At 34.0% G+C, this 19,430-nt stretch overlaps 3 protein-coding genes and 1 long non-coding RNA gene across 12 annotated transcripts; 2 read left to right on the forward strand and 2 right to left on the reverse strand.

The window, feature by feature from the left end:
• The first annotated feature begins 579 nt into the window (after window positions 1-579).
• LOC110605846 (uncharacterized protein At1g01500) lies at window positions 580-4,075 on the forward strand. Of its 5 annotated transcripts, none has more exons than XM_043953570.1 (4): window positions 588-738; window positions 1,178-1,199; window positions 1,353-2,126; window positions 3,562-4,075. In XM_043953570.1, the coding sequence occupies exons 3-4, from the start codon at window positions 1,419-1,421 to the stop codon at window positions 3,793-3,795; spliced, it is 942 nt and encodes a 313-aa protein (XP_043809505.1). In that variant the 5' UTR covers window positions 588-738; window positions 1,178-1,199; window positions 1,353-1,418; the 3' UTR covers window positions 3,796-4,075. The 5 variants fall into 5 exon arrangements, with proteins under 5 accessions (XP_043809504.1, XP_043809505.1, XP_043809506.1 ...); XM_043953571.1 differs by lacking the exon at window positions 588-738 and adding an exon at window positions 747-1,038; XM_043953569.1 differs by lacking the exon at window positions 1,178-1,199 and having other exon boundaries at window positions 580-738.
• Window positions 4,076-6,825: 2,750 nt separating this feature from the next.
• On the reverse strand, window positions 6,826-10,169 carry LOC110606724. 3 transcript variants are annotated; one of them, XM_021745680.2, is made up of 6 exons: window positions 9,795-10,169; window positions 9,642-9,704; window positions 8,913-9,527; window positions 7,564-7,740; window positions 7,356-7,473; window positions 6,826-7,245 (listed from the first exon to the last, which is right to left on the reverse strand). In XM_021745680.2, exons 3-6 carry the CDS (start codon window positions 9,113-9,115, stop codon window positions 7,150-7,152), a joined length of 594 nt encoding a protein of 197 aa, XP_021601372.1. In that variant the 5' UTR covers window positions 9,116-9,527; window positions 9,642-9,704; window positions 9,795-10,169; the 3' UTR covers window positions 6,826-7,149. The 3 variants fall into 3 exon arrangements, with proteins under 3 accessions (XP_021601372.1, XP_021601369.1, XP_021601370.1); XM_021745677.2 differs by having other exon boundaries at window positions 7,356-7,479; window positions 9,795-10,168; XM_021745678.2 differs by having other exon boundaries at window positions 7,356-7,479; window positions 9,642-9,719; window positions 9,795-10,128.
• A 2,087-nt stretch (window positions 10,170-12,256) lies between these two features.
• Window positions 12,257-18,586, reverse strand: LOC110605923. Of its 3 annotated transcripts, none has more exons than XR_006349476.1 (4): window positions 16,727-16,863; window positions 16,526-16,630; window positions 16,229-16,459; window positions 12,257-14,751 (listed from the first exon to the last, which is right to left on the reverse strand). It is a non-coding gene; the product is annotated as an uncharacterized LOC110605923 (long non-coding RNA). The 3 variants fall into 3 exon arrangements; XR_006349477.1 differs by lacking the exon at window positions 12,257-14,751 and adding an exon at window positions 18,277-18,586 and having other exon boundaries at window positions 15,979-16,459; window positions 16,727-16,927; XR_002486461.2 differs by lacking the exon at window positions 12,257-14,751 and adding an exon at window positions 18,277-18,582 and having other exon boundaries at window positions 15,979-16,459; window positions 16,727-16,807.
• Window positions 13,291-17,828, forward strand: LOC110605922. Its single transcript, XM_021744604.2, has 5 exons — window positions 13,291-13,422; window positions 14,147-14,208; window positions 14,278-16,614; window positions 16,771-16,864; window positions 17,092-17,828. Exons 1-5 carry the CDS (start codon window positions 13,314-13,316, stop codon window positions 17,688-17,690), a joined length of 3,201 nt encoding a protein of 1,066 aa, XP_021600296.2. The 5' UTR covers window positions 13,291-13,313; the 3' UTR covers window positions 17,691-17,828.
• Window positions 18,587-19,430: the final 844 nt, after the last annotated feature.

Genomic DNA, 19,430 nt, shown 5'->3' on the forward strand with positions numbered 1-19,430 from the left:
ATATTTTTAATTAAATAAAAGAGTAAAAACAAAAAATCACAATAATAGCGAACATACCCTTACTGAGTGAGAAACGCTTGATTAACTACAGTTTGAACATACATTCACTATTAAAAACAATTAATAACTATAATAATAAATAATATTATCAAATAATATTTAGTGTTTAACTTAATTAAAATATTAATATTTAATAATTAAATATTTAATTATAAAAAATTAATTTTAATATTTAATTAATTATTATTAAATATGCACTCACTGTTAAAATAACTAACCGCTATTAAAACACTTAATATCATCTAACAGTAAAGATATTTTCAGGCTACTATAAAATAGTCCTTAAAGAAAACAGTGCTTCTCATCAAAGGATTATTATTTCAAAAAATGAATTTCAGGTGTCTATGAAAAAGTGGGAGAGCACATGCTCGAGAGTTCCCCTCCAAGAAAGGTTGCCACGGTCCCCCATCACGCACATAAGCAATGATCGGATGAGGCGCCCATGCCCATCCACATTTTCTCTTTGTTTCTTGGATTCTAAGATTACATGGTGTAGTATATAAATGTCACCAAGACTCCTAATAAAATTTGTATACCACGAATTTGCGTGGTCGGGTAATCAAAAGCTTAGCTCCTGGCTATGGCTCGGAAGCCATTTGAGAAGTCGGCTGGGTCCTAGAGACGTATAAGTCTAATGTGTTGCTCTCACTTTCAGACCATAAGTCGAACAATTTCGTGGTAATTTCTTTTCTTTCCTTTCCTTTGCCTCTGTGTCACTGTAGAACAAATAGAGAGCTTTGGTTTGTTGTTTGACGTGAGACTTATTTTCCTACTGGCTAATGGCCGGCAGTTCCGGGTCTTCTTTTAAGTTAGTTAATAATTTAAATTCAATATCTTGCGTTATAGGAATCGTTGAGAAAAAAAAAAAAAAAAAAGAAATCGAGTTTGCTTTTGGATTATCGTTGCTTATGTTAGGTTCCTCAGCTTCTGTTTCCAAGCGATCAAAATCCTCCGAGAAATCAATTCGATTTCAATATGGTTGAGTTACTCCGAGTTAGATTAGAAAAAACTAATCTCTATCTTTCTGTTTTATTCCTTTTTTTTAGTGTTATAATTCTCTGAATTCTGAATTTCTCTTTTGTGATTTTTCTTTGTTTACTTTTCTATGATCTCTCAGTTCGTCATTTAGAAACGATGCGGTAATTCTCTTATGATTTTTCTTCTATATTTTCCTTACTTCAAGGGTTTCTGTTTCCTAAATTAGGTCTCCCTTTTCTATTTTCATGGACATGATTCTGACCATTCTGCTTTCTGGATTTCTTTTTTTTTTTTTTTTTTTTTTTTTTGTGTAGATGTTATCAATCCTTCCCTATTCAATTTTGGAGGATTTCAGTGAGAATTAAGCTCCCTGGCTCTTCATGGAGAGTCCCTACGAAACATCCAGCAATGGTGAAGCTGCAAATTCCAATCTTCAGATCATTAGATATTCTCCATTCCAACCCTGCACCGAATTTCCCTCGCCTTGGTTTGATTTGAGAGTGTTTTATGTCAGGATCAGTAATTTCCATGTCGATGCTTCAGCCCTGGAATTTCTCACTCTTAACCATATCCCTCTCAGCCCAGACACCCTTTTGGAAGTCAATGGTGCTAGAAGTAGCAAATATTCTGATGGTGTCTCTTCTCTTCTTAGGAGGGATCGAGTGGGTAAGAAATCTGATGAAGCTACATTTGTTAGCACAGATAGCATTAGAACCACAAGCAGTGTGAAATTTGAGGTTTTCCACAAGGAGGATCTAATTCTATCTGGGGTTTTGAAGATGTCTAACCCCAACAGTAATGGTTTTGTTGGGGAATCAAAAAGCAATGTGAAGCGGTGGAGTATGAATTGTGAACCTGAGATCGGAGCTGGTTCTGGCTTCTTGAAGGGGAAACACATTGCTGGTGCTGAGTTGCCTACTATTGAAGTTTATGTAACAGGGTGCTTCTCAGGAACACCCATCATATTAACCAAGACTTTGCAGCTTAGTTATTGCAAGAAGCAGCTCAGGAAGGGCATGTTGGACTCAATTCCAGAGTATGAGACAACTGAATCCCCCCAAAAATTTTCACCCAAACATGATTTGCAGGTATACATTTTGGGAATTCTGATATTAAAATGTCAATCTTTACTGTATTGGTTAATTTCATGCTTTGATAAGTATAATCTTTGAGGTTGATTACTAGTCATCTAATGATGTTTACCACTGAAGTCGTGTTTTCATTAATCTTAAACTGTTCCTACATGTTCTAAAGGATTACTAGAAAATTTTCCAAACTTGTTTATTTTTTATATTTTTTAGTTAATAATTTATATAAAAAACTGTATTAGTAATTCATATTTTAAAAATATAATAAGACTATAAAATATTTCAATTATAGTTATTTGAAATATAATATTAAATTATTAAGTGTATAAAACCTGCATCTAATGTTAATATTTTCTTAATTCTGAACTAATCTTAATTTCAACATATGAATTCATTTTGGTTGCATAAAATAATATACCAGCCGAGTCCCACTCCTTCATCCCTACTGAAAAAATTAAATAAAATACCAAAAAGAGCCCTAGACCCGAATTTATTCTACTTGAGACAATAAATGTTCCCATACTTGTCGGACAACCCATGCGTTGAATAGCAGAAGGAATCTTATCCTAGATTTGACTTGTGGTATGGGCAGTCACAATTTTCAAGTGATGATGTTGTACTCAATTTGCCCTTTTCTCGTTTCTATTGTTTTCTTCCCCAAGATCCTCTGGCAGATCCTGACGGAACGGGGTGACATGCGGAGGTTGGTGTCCACTTTTGGCTCCACCATCTGCTGGGACCTATTTGGGGCATTTTTTGGCTGCAACATCTGTCTTAGTTTAGTTTGTTAGTGCTGTTAGAGTTGAATGCGATACAGGTTTATTTGCATTCTGCAACAATGAATGAACCAATTGATTTTAAAGGAGCTTCAATGTTCTACCTTTGAAATTTATTAAGGTGGAGAGGTTTGTAGAAGAAAAGAAGTCTGGACCTTGCACGACCTAAACTTTCAACCGTTAGCAGCCGAGTTTGTTCAGGTGGTAGGGCATAGAATGATCATGTCAGTAACCAATGAGAAAATCATACAAGGAATGTCCTGTAATTAACTTAGGCTGTTACTTATGGTCTTCTTACTCCTTAGAGCTTTCTCTTTTTATATTTGCGTTTTCTCTTTTGGCCTTGTTTTTACATATTAAACTGGTATAGAGTGTGGAGTCGCTACAAATTCTATAGTTCTACTTAGCTTTTGTGGCTTAGATGATAATGCTAAGACTCATTTAATAGAGTTGTCCCTTGTTAGATTTGTCAAGACTGCCTATAGTATGAGATATGAACGAGTTCAGTTCGCTAGAACTTGTAACAACTCATAATACTAGCTTTGTATTTTCCAGCAAACTAAACTGTAGCATTCTACCTTTTCTGCTTTTGCTTTTTTCACAATGTAAAACCTATGGTGTGTATCTATCTCATTAGTCATTTTTGTAATTTTGAGTAGCAGATAGCAGAGTACAGAAGTTACAAACTAGAAAATGAAGAAGATTATAGAAACATGTACTGGAGGAGTGAATATATGGAGGGTGAAGATGGTGAACTATCATGGTTCAATGCTGGAGTAAGGGTTGGCGTAGGAATCGGGCTTGGTATTTGTGTGGGAATTGGTATAGGAGTTGGTTTGCTAGTTCGTACGTACCAAGCGACCACTCGAAACTTCAAAAGACGGCCTGCTTGATTCCTCTTCTCTCAGCTGCTGATGAAGCCTATGTTAACCTTTTAACTGCGAGATTTCTGACCGAGTTCTGTGTAGATGACGTCCTCCTTTTTTGTATTTTTATTTTTTTCTTTGTTCCTTATAAATTAACGTAGCGTGTGTTTATGTACAAGGGTATGAGTGAGATAGTAAGATACTACCAGCGGGAAGGGATTAAAGGTCTTGATGCCAATGTTTATACATAAGCAAGTCAGAATGGCTTGTAATTCCCTGAAAAATAAAATGTGTTTGAGAAGCCAAAGCATCATATGATATCCTCATGCCAAATTTATTACTCGACTGCTGCTTGATCAATTCTGATAATATGCGTTGAGGAAAGAAATTTATTAAGTAGCATCTTCTAATTGGTATTAAGAGACATGGCTCTGAATCCATGCCCAAATTATTTTAAAATTTTCGATATAAATATCTAATTATCAAGTTTGAAAATTTGTTTCAATATAATTTACCATAAGCCCGTCACTGAAAATGAGCAATTATTTGAATAAGTATATTAACTTATATGGTTATAAATAGATCTCATTGCGATTGTTTTTCCAATTAATTATGATTCTTTCCTATAAATAATTAAAAGTTTTATTATTACTAGAATAGAAAAAATATATTAAATTAAAAACTATATATAATCTGAAAGTGTGGATAAAACAACTGATTTTTAGAATTAAAAGCGATAACTTGATGCACGCCAGTCTAATACCTAATAGTTCATCTGGCAATCCACTAATGATGGAGACTTTTTTGGTTGTCTTATTTCTGTAATTTTCTTCGGTAACGTCTACTCTTTCAATGAGAGACGGTAAGAAAGGGAAGTGGAAGTGGATGTTTAAAATTTAAGTATTAGAAGTTCCAACGATTAAAAATAAAATGGACGAAATTTATATAACATCTTCCTGATCAATGACTCACAAAAACATTTGAAATTAAATATTAAAAAATTCCACGGATGATTTTATTTTATAAAAAATAAAATGAAAGCAATTATTTTTAAAATCTAAAATTTATATACTAATTGATTTGCATTAACTTATTTTTCTACAATTTTTATTTTAATTCCAAACTGAAACCTTATTTTGTGTACCCAATCTTATTTGCATCCCATTCCTCGTGAAAAATAACGAAAACAAGTAGTACAATCTTGATATTAAAACCCAAAATGGGGAAAGATTTACAAAGCGCATCACCAAGCAAATTACAGATCAATACAAAGAAAAAGGAGCAAGGGGAGACTAGTGAACAAGTTCGAAAAAAAGAATACCAGTCCAGAGAATCGATGCCACCATAGTAAAATGATATGACATGGAAGTATAAAAACTCAGCAGCGAACAGCCCAGCTACGCTTCGAAAGACACATACAAATAACATCTCCATTGCAACAGTTGATATTATATTTCAAAAAGCATATCTTATTAGATCCCGCTTTCAACGCCTCTGACACACGTGCTCATTAAGGAAAAAGATCCAGGCGGATTCGAACCACCATCCTCCCAGGCCAGTTGACCTGAGCGCTCTTACCGCTTTGAGCTAATGGACCTGCGAGGGATACAATTACCCAATTCCTCACCTTATGTCATTCCTCCTGGAATTTAAAACTATTTCCCTCCGATTTTTTTTTCCTCCTTTTTCACATACAATCAGGCCAATTGAAGCTCCCATTAGCCCGCCCCGAAAAATTCAAAATTGAACCATCGATATAAATATTTAGAAAAATTAATATTTAATTTCTATAATATAAAAAAAATTCACTAATTAACCTCTAATTTTTAATAAATCAATAAATGTTATAAAAATATCTAAAATATCCTAAATATAAAAAAATAATAAATTTTTCAAAAAATTAAAAAATCAACTTGTTAAATAATAAAATATTTAACAAAAAAATTAAATAATACATTTTAAAATGTTAAAAATATTTTAATATATTTTTTAAAATTAAAAAACTATTTAATTTTCTCATTAATTTTCTCTTAATATTTAATTATTATAAAATAATTCACCTCCATTACAACATAATACGTAGACTTGTACCCCTTAAAACGCTCCAGACGATCCACGAATCACTATACAACGGTTTTAAAAAAGGCTGAACTTCGCCCAGTGACTCGGGGCAGGTTGAATCTTATGCATACATATAATTCGTTTCTTCCAATAATCAAATTCATAAGACCAAGTCACTATTAAATAAAATATAGATTAAATTCTACTAGTACCAAAAAAATTTCAAACAAATAGGTGAAGTTATTAAATAACGATCACAAGTCTAAAAACAAAAAGAATTTAACCAGCTGAAGCAAAAACCTAAACACTCGAAATCATATATGCCCACAACCCGAGGCAAACCTTGGTGCCCCGTAAGACGAACCGCGCAATGAATTGCTTTAATATACCATTTTTACCTCCCGCCATTATCATGTTGAATGAGATGCTCGGGAACTGAAGAAGCATATTTTATTGCTCAATCAACAAAACGAGATGATTCTGATGACATTATTTACCACAACAAATCCAAGGGGAAAAAATCCCTCCATCCGCATGTTTTTCGGAAGAGGTCTGAAGATAGGCACGCTGAGCTCAACAAGATTATTTAATATCATAAATAGAGAAGATGAACCATTGACAAGTCACAACTACAGAAAACCATACTGAACTTTATCAGGAATGATCTCCAGTAAAGCAGTGGCTTCATCCACCAATTAGGAATAGGTGGAGAATAAAATTACCTCCGAGGTAGAGCCCACCCCAAAGGCAATAACTACCTCAGACATTAAATGCACTATCAGATGAACTATACCCAGCCCTGATAAGAAAAATAGCTATTCAGTAATCCGTACCTCATATGATGACAACTTGCGAAGCTCGGCAACAGACTCCAGTAAATCAACAAGGCAGATCAATTAGATTCATAACCTTGAAAGTCTTGTATCGGAAAGCACAAATGCAAACGAAACTGAATTTCTCTATATAACAACACCACTACAGGAAAAAAAAAAAAAAGAACAAGAAGTTATTTTCTAAAATTATAGAAACCAAATTACATAATGGCAAATGTAACCTCGAGACGAGAGGGGAAAAAAATCATACATCCTCTCCAAATAACCACCAACAAAGTTAATTCTACATAAAAAGATCAACAGAAGTAATTATATAAAAAAAAATTTCTACAATAAGCCATGTACAACACGTACTGCGACAATTTGACATCAAATATAATATCTACCACTCCATAGACAACATAGATGAAAGGTACACTCAACGCCTCCTCGAGAGCATATATGTACACTAGATACGCCAACAGCATTAGCAGCATGCCTTTTTGCTTTATGAGTGCTTCCACAACTCAGAAATGGAGGAGAACAGTAGCCAACTGATGCTAGTACAAAAAATAAAACCACTGCCAAAAGATACATCATGGACCTACGTTTGAATTTGACAACTAAATCAGGGATTACACAAAAAATGAGAAGCAAAACCAGAAAGTACAGCTATACAAACAAGAACAAAATCAACATCAAACAAAGGCTTACCCTCCAGAAATTTTTCCAAAAATAAAAATGTAGATCAGGGATACAGAACATGACAGAAACAGGCCTTGAGAACTTGTAATGGCAGATCACCGACCAAGGATATGACACAACAGACTTCCTGCATCTATTAAACTCCAAAATCAGTGACACTTGTACAAAGCGATTGAAAAACTACATAAGATGCCCAAGGTCATCTGCAAACCCTCACCTTTGAACAGTTTGTTCACAACAAGCTCCACAAAGTAAAGGCCCAGGTAACACCTTCAACGCACAAGAAGCAACTCTAATTGCATCCAAAGAAAGCAGACCCCAGCAAATTTGACGCAACTCATCAAGAACTAACAGTCCCAACGTAGGTGCAATCAAAGCACCTGGAGTTGATTCGCTACATACAGCAAGAGTACACTCCGTGCCAGATGAAATCACTAAAAACAGATACATACACACCCTACAACCTCCTCTCCAACAAAATCATACATGAACAGAGGTACAAAAATCTAATAATGATCATCACCCAGCAATACACAACGGAAGTTTGGACATAAAGGATGTTGTAAATATAAACTGATCTAAGAAAATTGTAAGCTGCGCACATGGTTATCATCAAGGGTTAGCGGATTGTAAAGCAAAAATATTACCAATTTGACCAACGGTTACCATTCTTACGAATCATTTAATCTTCTGCCAATCAAATGTCTAAATAGTTTCAATGTTTCACTTCATTTTTGGATATAAAGGATGAAACCCCCTACTGGGTTGGAAAACTAGTGTTCAATGCTGTCACATTTAGTATTACTATGGTTATTTACTTCCACTGTCAAAAACATAAACCTACCATGAAGGGCTACATTGTTTCTTTACTCCCAACAATCAACAGATACATGAATCCTTATATAGTTTTGTCATAAAAGTTGATCCAATTATTGGACATAAATTTAGCAGGATAAAAGGTTAAGATAGTTGTGAAAATGTGCATCTACAAATAAACATGCATTAGCTGCTTTGGCTATCGTCCTTTTAGTGCAGTGTATGTATCATAGAAGACAAATTCTAGAATTTATACATACCGTTGCAGACTTGGTGCAAAGAAAGTAACTATGATTATCAGCTACCTTGATCATCGTTGCTTAAGATGTGATAAGTCTTAGTTTTTTTTTTTTTTTAAAAAAAAATAGAGCTCCAGTATAAATTACGAACTGAGAATATACTATTCCTCACGTGATGCAGGTGAGGTTATGATTAACGGCATTTAAATGTGCAAACGATATATATATATATATATATATATATATATAGAGAGAGAGAGAGAGAGAGAGAGAGAGAGAGACGACGCTTAATTTTGGAAAATAAAACAAACCTCATTGTCGTAGAAGATGCACATGTACCAGTTGTACCAGTAATTTTGAGGATGCATGAGTGAAAATCCAGTAGTCAAGTATTCAGATCAAATGATGATGATTAAAATTGTCACCATATTATCATTATGTTTTGGTCTATAGTATCTGTGAGAATAATGTTAAATGAAATCGTAATGTAGATGGCATGGAAGTATTATACCTCAAGTGGTCGAGTTCGGGAAGGACAATCTTGATTCCTGCATTCTTGTTGCCAGTTAGCCTTGGTGGCGAAGGATGTTTGTTCGGTAAACCATCTAAGAGAGAGGAGAGAGAGGGAGAGAGATAGAGAGACACAGAGGCAAGACCAGAAACGCACAAGAGGGGGAAGAGCCGGGCAAAATAATAAACCATACCCCGTGCCATCTTCCCCCTCAAAAACCCAAAAAAAAAATAATTTTATTGACGTTTTTGACCTGCCATGCAAGCGCACCTGCCATGGCAAAGGTCGGGCGACAACAAGCAGGCTAGTAAACATCAATTAACCAAACATCTCCTCAGCCTTTCAGCTTCCAACCATCATCTTCCTACTTATATCGTATTACCTCGCACGGCATCTAAAAATCACACACAACAATCATAATGGAACAGATCACACATAATATGAACAACACCCACCCTTTTGTGGCCTAACAATATTCACGAAGCCATCTCCGAACCATCAGTACATATCATCATATCATGCTAGAAGGCGCCAAATCTTCCGGATATAGGCAGCTCAGCATGCTCAACGAACAGATTAATCTATGGAGAGGTCAATCACCAACTGTCCCACAATCTGTCAACACGCCAAAATCGAGCATCAGAGACCAATGAATGCAAAAACAAATACAGATCTAAACCACCTAAACTCAAAAAATAGGTAGATAGTTATGCACAGGATTCTCAATACCTCTGCTGCTCGTCACCTCCAACCAAACAAAGAACAAGAGAGGCGAGGCAAAGAGATCTTCACCTGCAGAAACACGACCTAACTAAACAAATATAGCAAGAAAACAGCAAATCCTCTAAAATAAAAGGCTTATACAAAAGCTATAGATCAAACCAGTCGTAAAATCTTGGATTTCACCACCGAGCTCAAGGAGCTCCAACATTCGCAGATCTGGGAAAAAGAGAGAACTGAACTAGCTGAGCTATGAAGGAACTGCAACCCCAGAGCAATCTCCGAGCAGATGCAGGGTAAATCCATGCTCAAAAGATAGATCCATAAAAACGATCTAATGGAATTTGGAGAGAGCTAGGATCGGAGATAAGAACAATAGATATACTATGAGCGATAAGGGAGAGGCGGCCATAAATGCAAAACCACATCAACCAACTCTAGAGAAAGCCGGAAAAAAACCGAAAAGGGACACTCCATAAACTTATCTATTAGAAACTAGGGATAGAAGGCTAATTATATGCGGAACCATAGAACGATCCAACGGCTGTGAAATTAGTGTGCTTTTGCCAAGCGTTGTCCTAGCAAATAATCAATCAAGGATGCCAATCTACGGCTCTTATTCGGTGGGAAGGTTCTAGATTTGGATCAACACTGGATTTTTTTTTAACGCCACGTGTTTCATACGAGTGGTGCGTAATTTCCGAAAAAAGCGAGGAAAAGGAGATGTTTGATAACCGAGGAATTCACAACCCTGCCTTAAGCTAGGTTTTCCATTGCACCGACTCGAGAATACCCCTTTGCCCAAGAAGGTGTGCACTTAATTCAGAAATTGTTATTTTGCTTTTAATTATTTTGTTTATTTTTAGTTCATATTATTAAATTAACTTTACTTGCAAAACATGAATTTGTGGTTTAAAATAAATTTCTTAAAATTTATATGTTTAGTTATTGCATCATTGCTCAACAATAATATAAAGTATTCAACTTTATTTCTCGAGATTTTCAAAATTTCAAATTGTCAAATTTATTTTTCGAGATTTCTATATTTACAATTAAATTTAATTTCAATTTAAATTTTATTTTAAATAATTTTAAGGTAATTTTAATTTTAGTTTCGGCTACATTTTGATTTTATTTTTAGTTTTAATTTAATTAATATTAATATTGACATATAAAATTTTAATATTTATTTTAAAAAATAAAATAAATCATCTGAAATTAAAATGTCATAATATTAATATTAGTAATATGAAAAATATATTATATATTTTTAATAAAAAATTTTAAAATTAATAAAAAGTTAAGAAATATATTATATGACTCCATATAATTAATGATTACAAAGTCATTAAATGTTTGTATGTAACTAAAAAAATTTGAAAATTATAAAAATAAAATATAATATTAAATAATATATAAGTAAATAACAATCTTCATTTTTTAAAAAATTGTTTATAAAAATTGGTTTTAATTTTATAAAACTAATGTTTTAATAAGATTTAAAATATTTAAATTACTATTTAAATAATTATGTACAGATTTTTTTCAAAATTATAGCATAAAAAGCCTAAGAATTTTAACCCTAAATTAATTTAAGGTAAAATGTAAGATGACTTAATTATTAATAGAAAATTATTTTTTTCTATTTTAATAATTTTAAATTATCATAGATTTTTTTACGATTTTGTTATTCTATGTTTATTCATCATTGCTATCAAATTTCTAAATTACAAATTATAATCAGCTTTTTATATAAATTATCATTATTATTAAAATAATATTATATTATTTTTTGTTAATTTTTGTAATATTTATAATATTATAATAACAAAATTAAATATATTAATTTATTGCGTAAACTTTATTTAATAAAAATTATTAGTAATATACTGATTGTCACGAAAATTGCATGTGACCGGTTAAAATGCATTAGCAACAAAAATGTTGTTAGCCCATATTGTTAGAATAAATGGAGATTTTCTTTCTGGTTTAAGCAATTTGAAAAAATGACCATTTTTATTTTAAATCAATTATTTTATTATAAGTTTTTTGGTTTAAAATTATAATAAAAACTTAATTAAATCAAACCTAAGTACTAAAGAGTTTTGCTTTAACTAATTTAAATTTTAGTAGGAAATTAGTTCCACTAATAAAATTAACAAAATTTTACATAGTAATAAATTATTATATTTTTAACAAATTAAAATAAAACATAATTATTAAATACATCTATAAATATTTTTGACGATTCTATATTTCTCCACAAACTTTACATTGATAAACATGAATTTTTATTTCCCCTTTACAACAAATTACGCTTTTTTGTGTTATATAATGAATTAAAACTTAATTTTGAAATTCAACGATCTTAAAAATAAATTTAAGAGCCTTAACATTTTATAAAATATTTGTCCCGTACTAAAGTAACTATAAATAAATAAATAAATTTTTACATAAAAATATAAATAAAATTCACTTTAATAAAAAAAGTCGCTTTAATATCTATCAAGTCCATAAACGATGAAAATGTGAAAAAATAAGCCAAATATCCGATTCACTCTTAACTCAGTCCACTATAAATTAAGATATTTTCAAGTACATAAATGATAGATCCTTCATAAAAATTGAAAAAAAAAATCACTTTAATATAATAAACCAAGTCCACTAAAATTTTTTCAAAAGAGTAATTCTAACCATTCTGAAAATTTATATCAAGGATAGATATTTTAAATTTCTGATTGTCATTATACAATCATGCATACCAAGAGTTACTGCATCATTGTCTGGTGGTTCCTGCGTAGGTGTATGGCAGGTGCAGCGTCATGAAGCTGCCATGAATACGAGGGGAATAAGATAATGGAACGGCATGGATTTTACTGCATATGGCTTTGTTTTGTTGATGACATTGTCTTTTCTCCTTTTGATTTTAATCACTGGACAAATGACAGCCCTTCCCCACCCACTGCAGATGATTATCTTATTGACTCCCATAGAATTGATTTGCATATAGAAAAGCAATTTCGCAGACATGGAGAGCTTATACCTTTCATGATTCCTGACAAACCAAATATTCTTGTCACTCAACCCAACCCACTCAAAAGCTTTGTAAGTTTGTGATATGCCATTGCAAAGAATCTGTGCCTCGTGTTTTGGCCATTCTCCCACTCGTCCTTATATACCTCGTTCTTTACTTCAACCCAAAGCACGTCCGTGATCATACATCCATGATCACTTTACCTGATTCTCATGGATTACGTGGAAAAATTAAAAATAAACATTAATTTTCAAGCAACAAGAAGAATAAAATAAGGAAAATAAATGGAAAAGATGTTAACAATCAAAGGCTTGGAATGGAAGCCCACTGAAAGTTGAAACCTATGCCATTGCTTGGATTAGAATCAAAGTCAGGGTAGCATACAGGGAAGAAAGAGAGAGCTAACGTCCACGTTAACTAACCTTTTCAGGGTGAAAATTCAAAATTCCATTGTATTTCCTTGGACTAGACTTCCCACCTTACCCAACTCTGAAAGAACTCTCCCAACCAGAAAGAAAACAAAGAGAAAAAGAAAAAAAAAATCATCTTATCTTTGAGAAAACATCAAAAACACAATGCGGAAGACATTATACTTATATTTTTCTGGTTGAAGTGCTTTGGAAACTTGGTTCCACCTGAGAGGAAACATGGCAAAAAGATCAGATTTTGCACAGAAGCTTTTAGATGATCTCCGGGTGCGGAAGGAACGAATGTCTGCTTCTCAAAGCTCAAAAAGTTCAAAGGCAATAGCAGCAGGTAAGCATTCCAATGAAATTTCACATTGCAAAATATGAACAGTAGCCTTTTTCCTCAGGAGCAACTTCAAGCTTCAGTTGTAGGTGTCTAGGCCCCGAAGATGAACTTTCTTCTCTGTAAATGTTATTTCTTATTCAACTACTTAAAGCAATTCCAAGATCAGCAGGCATCAAGTGTTTTAAAGACAAGTTGGCATAAACTGTTTCAAAGCTCCTTCTTTTTCCCATCTTAGGCCATAAATATTCAGCACTTCAATTTAACACGACTATGACAATGAAAGATGCAAAGCTTTTTATGTTCGCTTTGCTTCCATTACCACATTGTCCATATTCAGAGTACAGTGAACACCATCAAATAAATTTTCATCCAGAATTAAACAAAATTAGTTAAGAGTTTCAAGTTCCCATCAGCTATCACTCCGCGAATCACATATCACACAACTTAAAAACAAATAAAGAAAATACGGCGAGGAAGGAAGGAAGATAAACCAAATAAGAAATGAAGATATGTGACCGGATAAATCATAAATGCATGTTCATTCTAACCAATATAAGGTAAATAATTGAAATGAGAAGTCTATCTCAAACTAGAGAGGGGCTTTTAGAAGCAACGGCCTTGAATGCTGCCACTGGAAGATTGAAATGTTGCGTAGAAGTATGCAGATAATTAATAAACATTGGTGTCAGAAGTATAATTATTTTCTAAAAGTAGTCTGTCTGTACAGATGCATATTCTTATTCCAAGCGCGCTTATAGAGGATCCACAGAAATGAAAACGCATCAAACTGTAAGTTATGATGGCTGAAGCTAGCAGATCTCATTTACTTCAATTACTTGATTTGCTTCACTTGTGCAGATTGTCTTAAAAAATGGAAATACACGCCCCAAGTCTATGGGAGGCAATAGGCCAGTCTCCATTGGAGAGGGTTCAGAACAGATTGTTCCTTTTGGGAGAGGTAAAAGCTCAGAACACATTGGAGATCTATCCATGGCACTGGCTTTTGCTCTTGAAAATGGAGGAAGCCTCAGAAGAATGGATTCATCTGGCAATAGTTCAGTGCTGGGTTTCCTGAATCAGATTAGCAGACGATCAGTAGACATGGGCAAGATGGAAAGAAGCAGCATTGATAGGCACAGCTCCTCAACTAGCCGCTTCCCTAACCTTCCTCATCTCCATCTCAAAGAGATATCTAAAGGGGCACAAAAATTAAATCAGATCCTGAGAGCCTGCTCTAATGGTGTTAACTTTGATAGATATTCAATAGAAATTGGAAGGGAGCTATTGAAGGGGGCCATGGATTTAGAAGAGTCCCTCCGCATGCTAGTAAACCTGCAAGAAGCCTCAGAATACATGATCAAACCACAAAGCAAAACTCGGATCACATTGCTTGATGATGATGAAGATGACAATGATATCACCATGAAAACAGATGAGAATAAGCAACTTGCTCGGCCAATATTCTCATTTGACAAGCCTTCAAAGAATTCTCAATACATCCAGGAAGCTGCAAGAACTGATCTCAAGCAAAGGCTAATGGCCCTGACTTACAAATCGAAAACTACAAACTTCAGCTATGATAATCACAATTTAAGCACCTCACATTCCACTTCTCAGAGGCAATCAGCTAGCTACAACCCCAATATTAAAACTTTCACAGCTTTCCCAGAGCAAAAATATCATTCAGGTCCATTAATACCAAAACCAGAAAATGGGAGAATCCCAAATGTAATTGCAAAATTAATGGGGCTGGAAGAACTTCCAGAAAATGATGATTCAAAGGATATGGCAAAGAAAGAGAACAGTTCCAAGGGAAAAACTGATCGGACAGTTGCAAAAAAAACTGCAGAAGTTACACATGAAAGGAAGATGAAAGATCCCGGGAATTTGGCGTCAACAATCAGAAAACATAAAAAGATGCAGCACAACCAAATTCAATTGACCCAGGACACAACAAATAGCACGAAAGCAGAAAGGAACCTAGCAAATCAACATGCTAGCTTTGAACGGACTATTCAAGATAGAAAATTACAGCAGAAGGATGTGGAAGGGATAAAACCAATGAGAAGCTCAAACAAGGCCAACATGAAAATAGGCAAGCATCTGAGCAACATTGACCAATCAAGCCAAAGCATAAAAAGTCGAAAGGATATTCAGGAGAAAGAGAGAAAAAAGGCTAATCCAAAGCTGAGAGGACATAAAGGCAAAGAAAAAGGTGAAACTAAGGAACTAATCCTAAACCATCAGCTACAGCAGATGACACATGGGATGCCAAATGGATCTGAAGCTGCAATTGCATTTCAGGGGCAAGCAGAATGCAATTTAATCATGCTTAAAACAGAAATAAGAGATGCACGTGTGCTACTATCCAACGTACAACCAAAGTCTGCCAACAATCTTGCATTCCAACAGCATCAAATGCTCCAAGGTTTTGAGTCATTAGACATAAAGCATCGTGCAGTAGAGAATGAGCAGCAGAGTGCTAAACAGATGATACAAGTGAGAAGGCAAATAAGAAGTGAATCCAGGAGCTCGCCAAAAAAGTATTCACACACAAGCCAAGCAACAACTAATAATGGAAGCTTCATAGAACCAACGGGTACAATGCAATCCATGGGATTCCGAAATAAGGGGGACCATGGAGATCTTGTTCAAGACAATAATTCTCCTAATTTCAATGTTTCAGTGCAAGATTCAATGAATAACTCAAATCTAAATTCGTCTCCAAGAAATGTGAACTCTGAAGTAATGAGAGAAAAAAATATAACCACCATTCCACCATTAATAGAAGAGAAACCTGTACATCTACCTGCTGTGCAGAAGGTAAAGGTTGCAAGAGTTCAAAAGGCTGATGTTCCTCAAAAGATTGATGAACTGGTGGCAAGAAGAAGTGGAAATCCTCACAACTTGGGAAGGCCACTGAAACATCAGACTTCCATGTTGCCAGAAGCAAAGCAGAGAAGGCATAACACAGTTGGTCAATCCAAGGAAGAAGAACAAGTGAGATCCAACAGGTCCAACGAAGCAGAGGCAGGCATTCCTAAATCCAAGAAATCAGTATCAAGCACACAACAACCAAGACTGTTGAAAGAACTACAAAGTCAACCTGAACAAGCTTCCAACTTGTGCATTCCTCCCATGAATGACGAGTGCCAGAGCATAAAAGGACCAGAAATCCTACCTCCAGATGAAAATGTAAGCTTGTTCATTACTGCAGTGAAAACATGTTATTCTCAGAAAACACAAACTATTTTAGAAACTTATACAAACTATAAGCTATTTCTTTGTCAGAAAAAAAAATTCTTACCTCCAAAGTAGTGAGCTAATGAAGGCTCTTTTGATGTTGCACAGTCATCGTCAGTGATAAATGATCAACAATGTTATGAACCTGATTTTGGCATAGACAAACACACATCTCATAGCATTGTCTTGGATCCACTTAATAGTAAGTACAACAACACATTGTTTTATTTGACTTCTCAGAATATGGCTTTCCACACCTATAGAACTGCTGATTGAGAAATAAGTTGGCGATCAGTCCTCCAGTTCATTTACTACATCCAATTCTCCCATATATAATTGACAATTTAGTTGGGCTGACACCAACTGGTATTAGTAAGTGTTGCAAAATAAAGGCCTCTAATGTCAAAGGTCATTATTGGATTTTTGCAGGAAATCGTGAAGGCAAGATAGATATAAGTTACACCCCACAACTGGAGAATCAAAAAGTATATGGATTGGAAACACTAGAGCCGCTAACAGAAAGTGAAAATCACCTCAAGCAAATCCTGATTAAAAGTCAGCTATTTCTTAACACAGCAGAAGCACTTTTTAAACTCAATATTCCTCTTGACATTCTCCATGCTGGTGATCGTGACTGCCACGATGAACAGCGCAAGCTCATATTGGACTGTGGCTATGAAGTAATGAAACGAAAAGGGAAAAGGCAAGAGCTTAGCGTTCATCCTTTCATGAGGATTTCTATCACTTCATTTAAGGTAAGATCCTTGTATGACTTGATTAAGCAGTTGCAAAAAGATATTGGGAAGTTAAAACATAAAGCAGAATGCACTGTTGAAGATTACCTCCCCAAAATGCTTGAGATTGATGTCTACAACAGGGATCTAGATGTTAATTGTATGTGGGACTTCGGTTGGCATGAGATGATGTTTGCATTTCTCGAAAAAGATGATGTTATAAGGGATGTGGAGAGGCATTTGCTCAATGCACTCCTCGATGAGGTTACTGGAGATCTTATGCTAGTATTTTGATTACATTTAAGAACAACACTATGTAATGCATAAAAAGAAAGTTTGCTTTTCATTCTGGTGCACAGCAAACAAAATAATTTGTGTGGCACATATGTGATTTTCACCCAATATAACTTCAATTATACTGCTTATTTTTGCTCAACTGTAATGCTTGTTATAGATCTTCTGATTTTGTATTAGTGAAATTCAATCAGCTAATTCTCCAAACTATTCTATTCATCTACTCCTTCGCACAAAAGTGAAAACAGAGATATTTCATTTAAAAATATAACAACAAAAAGTATAGAGACATGAAGCTCAGATAACATTGGACGGAAGCAAGCAACACCCATTCCATATGTATGTCAAACAAGATCAATTTGATTCAGGTAAGCTTAAATAATAATGTCAGAAATCAATGAGATACTTTCCCATACTAATCAGAGGTTTAATAATTCATAGAATCCAAGTAAAATAATATAGAATGATATACCTTTGTGTTGCGGAGATCATATTTACAAGCAAATATAAAAGAAAAAAATCAACAAATATTCTTGAGCGAAGCATAATGAGCATCACAGTTTCAGAGTATCTCTTCAGTAATCACCTTACGCCTGTTTGGTTGCCAGGAAAATGCTGGAAAGAAAGTTACAAGAAATCGTTCTTTACATTATTTCAAACTCCATAATCCAACGTCTGAACTCAGTTGGTCCTATCGGAACCTTGAATCATCAGGTTAAGCTCGAAATTTCGGTTCTCTGTCTGCTTTCCTCGAGTTTTTTCTCGCCAACCAAGGTGGCGCAAACTTCATTTAGCCTAGATGGACCGTCAAGTCCAGCGGGCGGGGACTGGATAACCTAGTTTCTAGGGCCTTAAGTTCGGCCCATAGTTAAATTCCCGATCTTGCTTTATTAAGAAACGACGCCGAACGTTGCCAGATATTATTTTGCTTTTGCTTTTACAGATTTCATTTCATTGTGTGAGAAACGGTTACCGTCTGCTTGCCCTTTTTTTTTTTTTTGGTAAGCGAGTACAGTAATTATAATAATATTAATAATAAGGGATAAACTAATTAATTGTTAAATGAGAATAAAAGAGGTAGAAAGTTTAAGTCTTATTTTCTCTATTTTATAATTTTTATTCTTTTTCTTATTTATCTTAAAATTATTTTTTTTTATTTATAATAACATATAAATTAATTATTATAATTTTATTTTATTTTATTTTTAAAATATCTTTTAATATTTAATAAAATTTAATATCTTTAAAATAACATAATTAAAAATTAATAAAAAAATTATATTTTTTAATATATATAAAAAATAAAATAAAAAATATATAAAAGAGAAGGAGTATTTTTTTTTTTTTACCAAGAAATTTCATTGATTGGAAATAGATCATAAAATTCAAGCCATACAACTCAGAAGCAACCTATGATTCAGCTTAAGCCCAAGTAACACAAGCCCTAAGGAAAATGGGTCAAACAATATAAATACAAACAAATTAGAACCCAAAATCAATCTCAAACTAAACCTTCCTCAATATTTGTCGTTGCCTCTAGCTGAAACTCAAGCAGGGGATAGAAGCTTCCTCTTCTTTGCCACCAACTTCCACCAAAAAGAAACCAATGCAGATGATCACCGAAGAAGATCAAGGCTCAAGCTAGTGCTGAAATCAATTGGAATTTAGATAGGAGTAGATGAGGAAGATTCCTTTTCCAACATCCAGTCAATGACATCTGCCATATTGTAGATCTATCAT

This window comes from Manihot esculenta, chromosome 18 (assembly GCF_001659605.2).
Source record: "Manihot esculenta cultivar AM560-2 chromosome 18, M.esculenta_v8, whole genome shotgun sequence".
NCBI lineage: Eukaryota > Viridiplantae > Streptophyta > Magnoliopsida > Malpighiales > Euphorbiaceae > Manihot > Manihot esculenta.

What these genes read in the sequence shown, in the direction of transcription:
- LOC110605846 (XM_043953569.1), top strand. Translation starts at nt 1,419, where the DNA reads ATGGAGAGTCCCTACGAAACATCCAGCAATGGTGAAGCTGCAAATTCC. An exon ending in CACCCAAACATGATTTGCAG is followed by an intron (nt 2,127 to 3,561) that starts GTATACATTTTG and finishes AATTTTGAGTAG; the next exon opens with CAGATAGCAGAGTACAGAAG.
- LOC110605922 (XM_021744604.2), top strand. Translation starts at nt 13,314, where the DNA reads ATGGCAAAAAGATCAGATTTTGCACAGAAGCTTTTAGATGATCTCCGG. An exon ending in AAATGAAAACGCATCAAACT is followed by an intron (nt 14,209 to 14,277) that starts GTAAGTTATGAT and finishes TCACTTGTGCAG; the next exon opens with ATTGTCTTAAAAAATGGAAA. An exon ending in TGTCTTGGATCCACTTAATA is followed by an intron (nt 16,865 to 17,091) that starts GTAAGTACAACA and finishes GGATTTTTGCAG; the next exon opens with GAAATCGTGAAGGCAAGATA.
- LOC110606724 (XM_021745677.2), bottom strand. Translation starts at nt 9,115, where the DNA reads ATGGCACGGGGTATGGTTTATTATTTTGCCCGGCTCTTCCCCCTCTTG. An exon ending in CCCGAACTCGACCACTTGAG is followed by an intron (nt 7,741 to 8,912) that starts GTATAATACTTC and finishes TGCTGTATGTAG; the next exon opens with CGAATCAACTCCAGGTGCTT. An exon ending in TTTGGAAAAATTTCTGGAGG is followed by an intron (nt 7,246 to 7,355) that starts GTAAGCCTTTGT and finishes ATTCAAACGTAG; the next exon opens with GTCCATGATGTATCTTTTGG.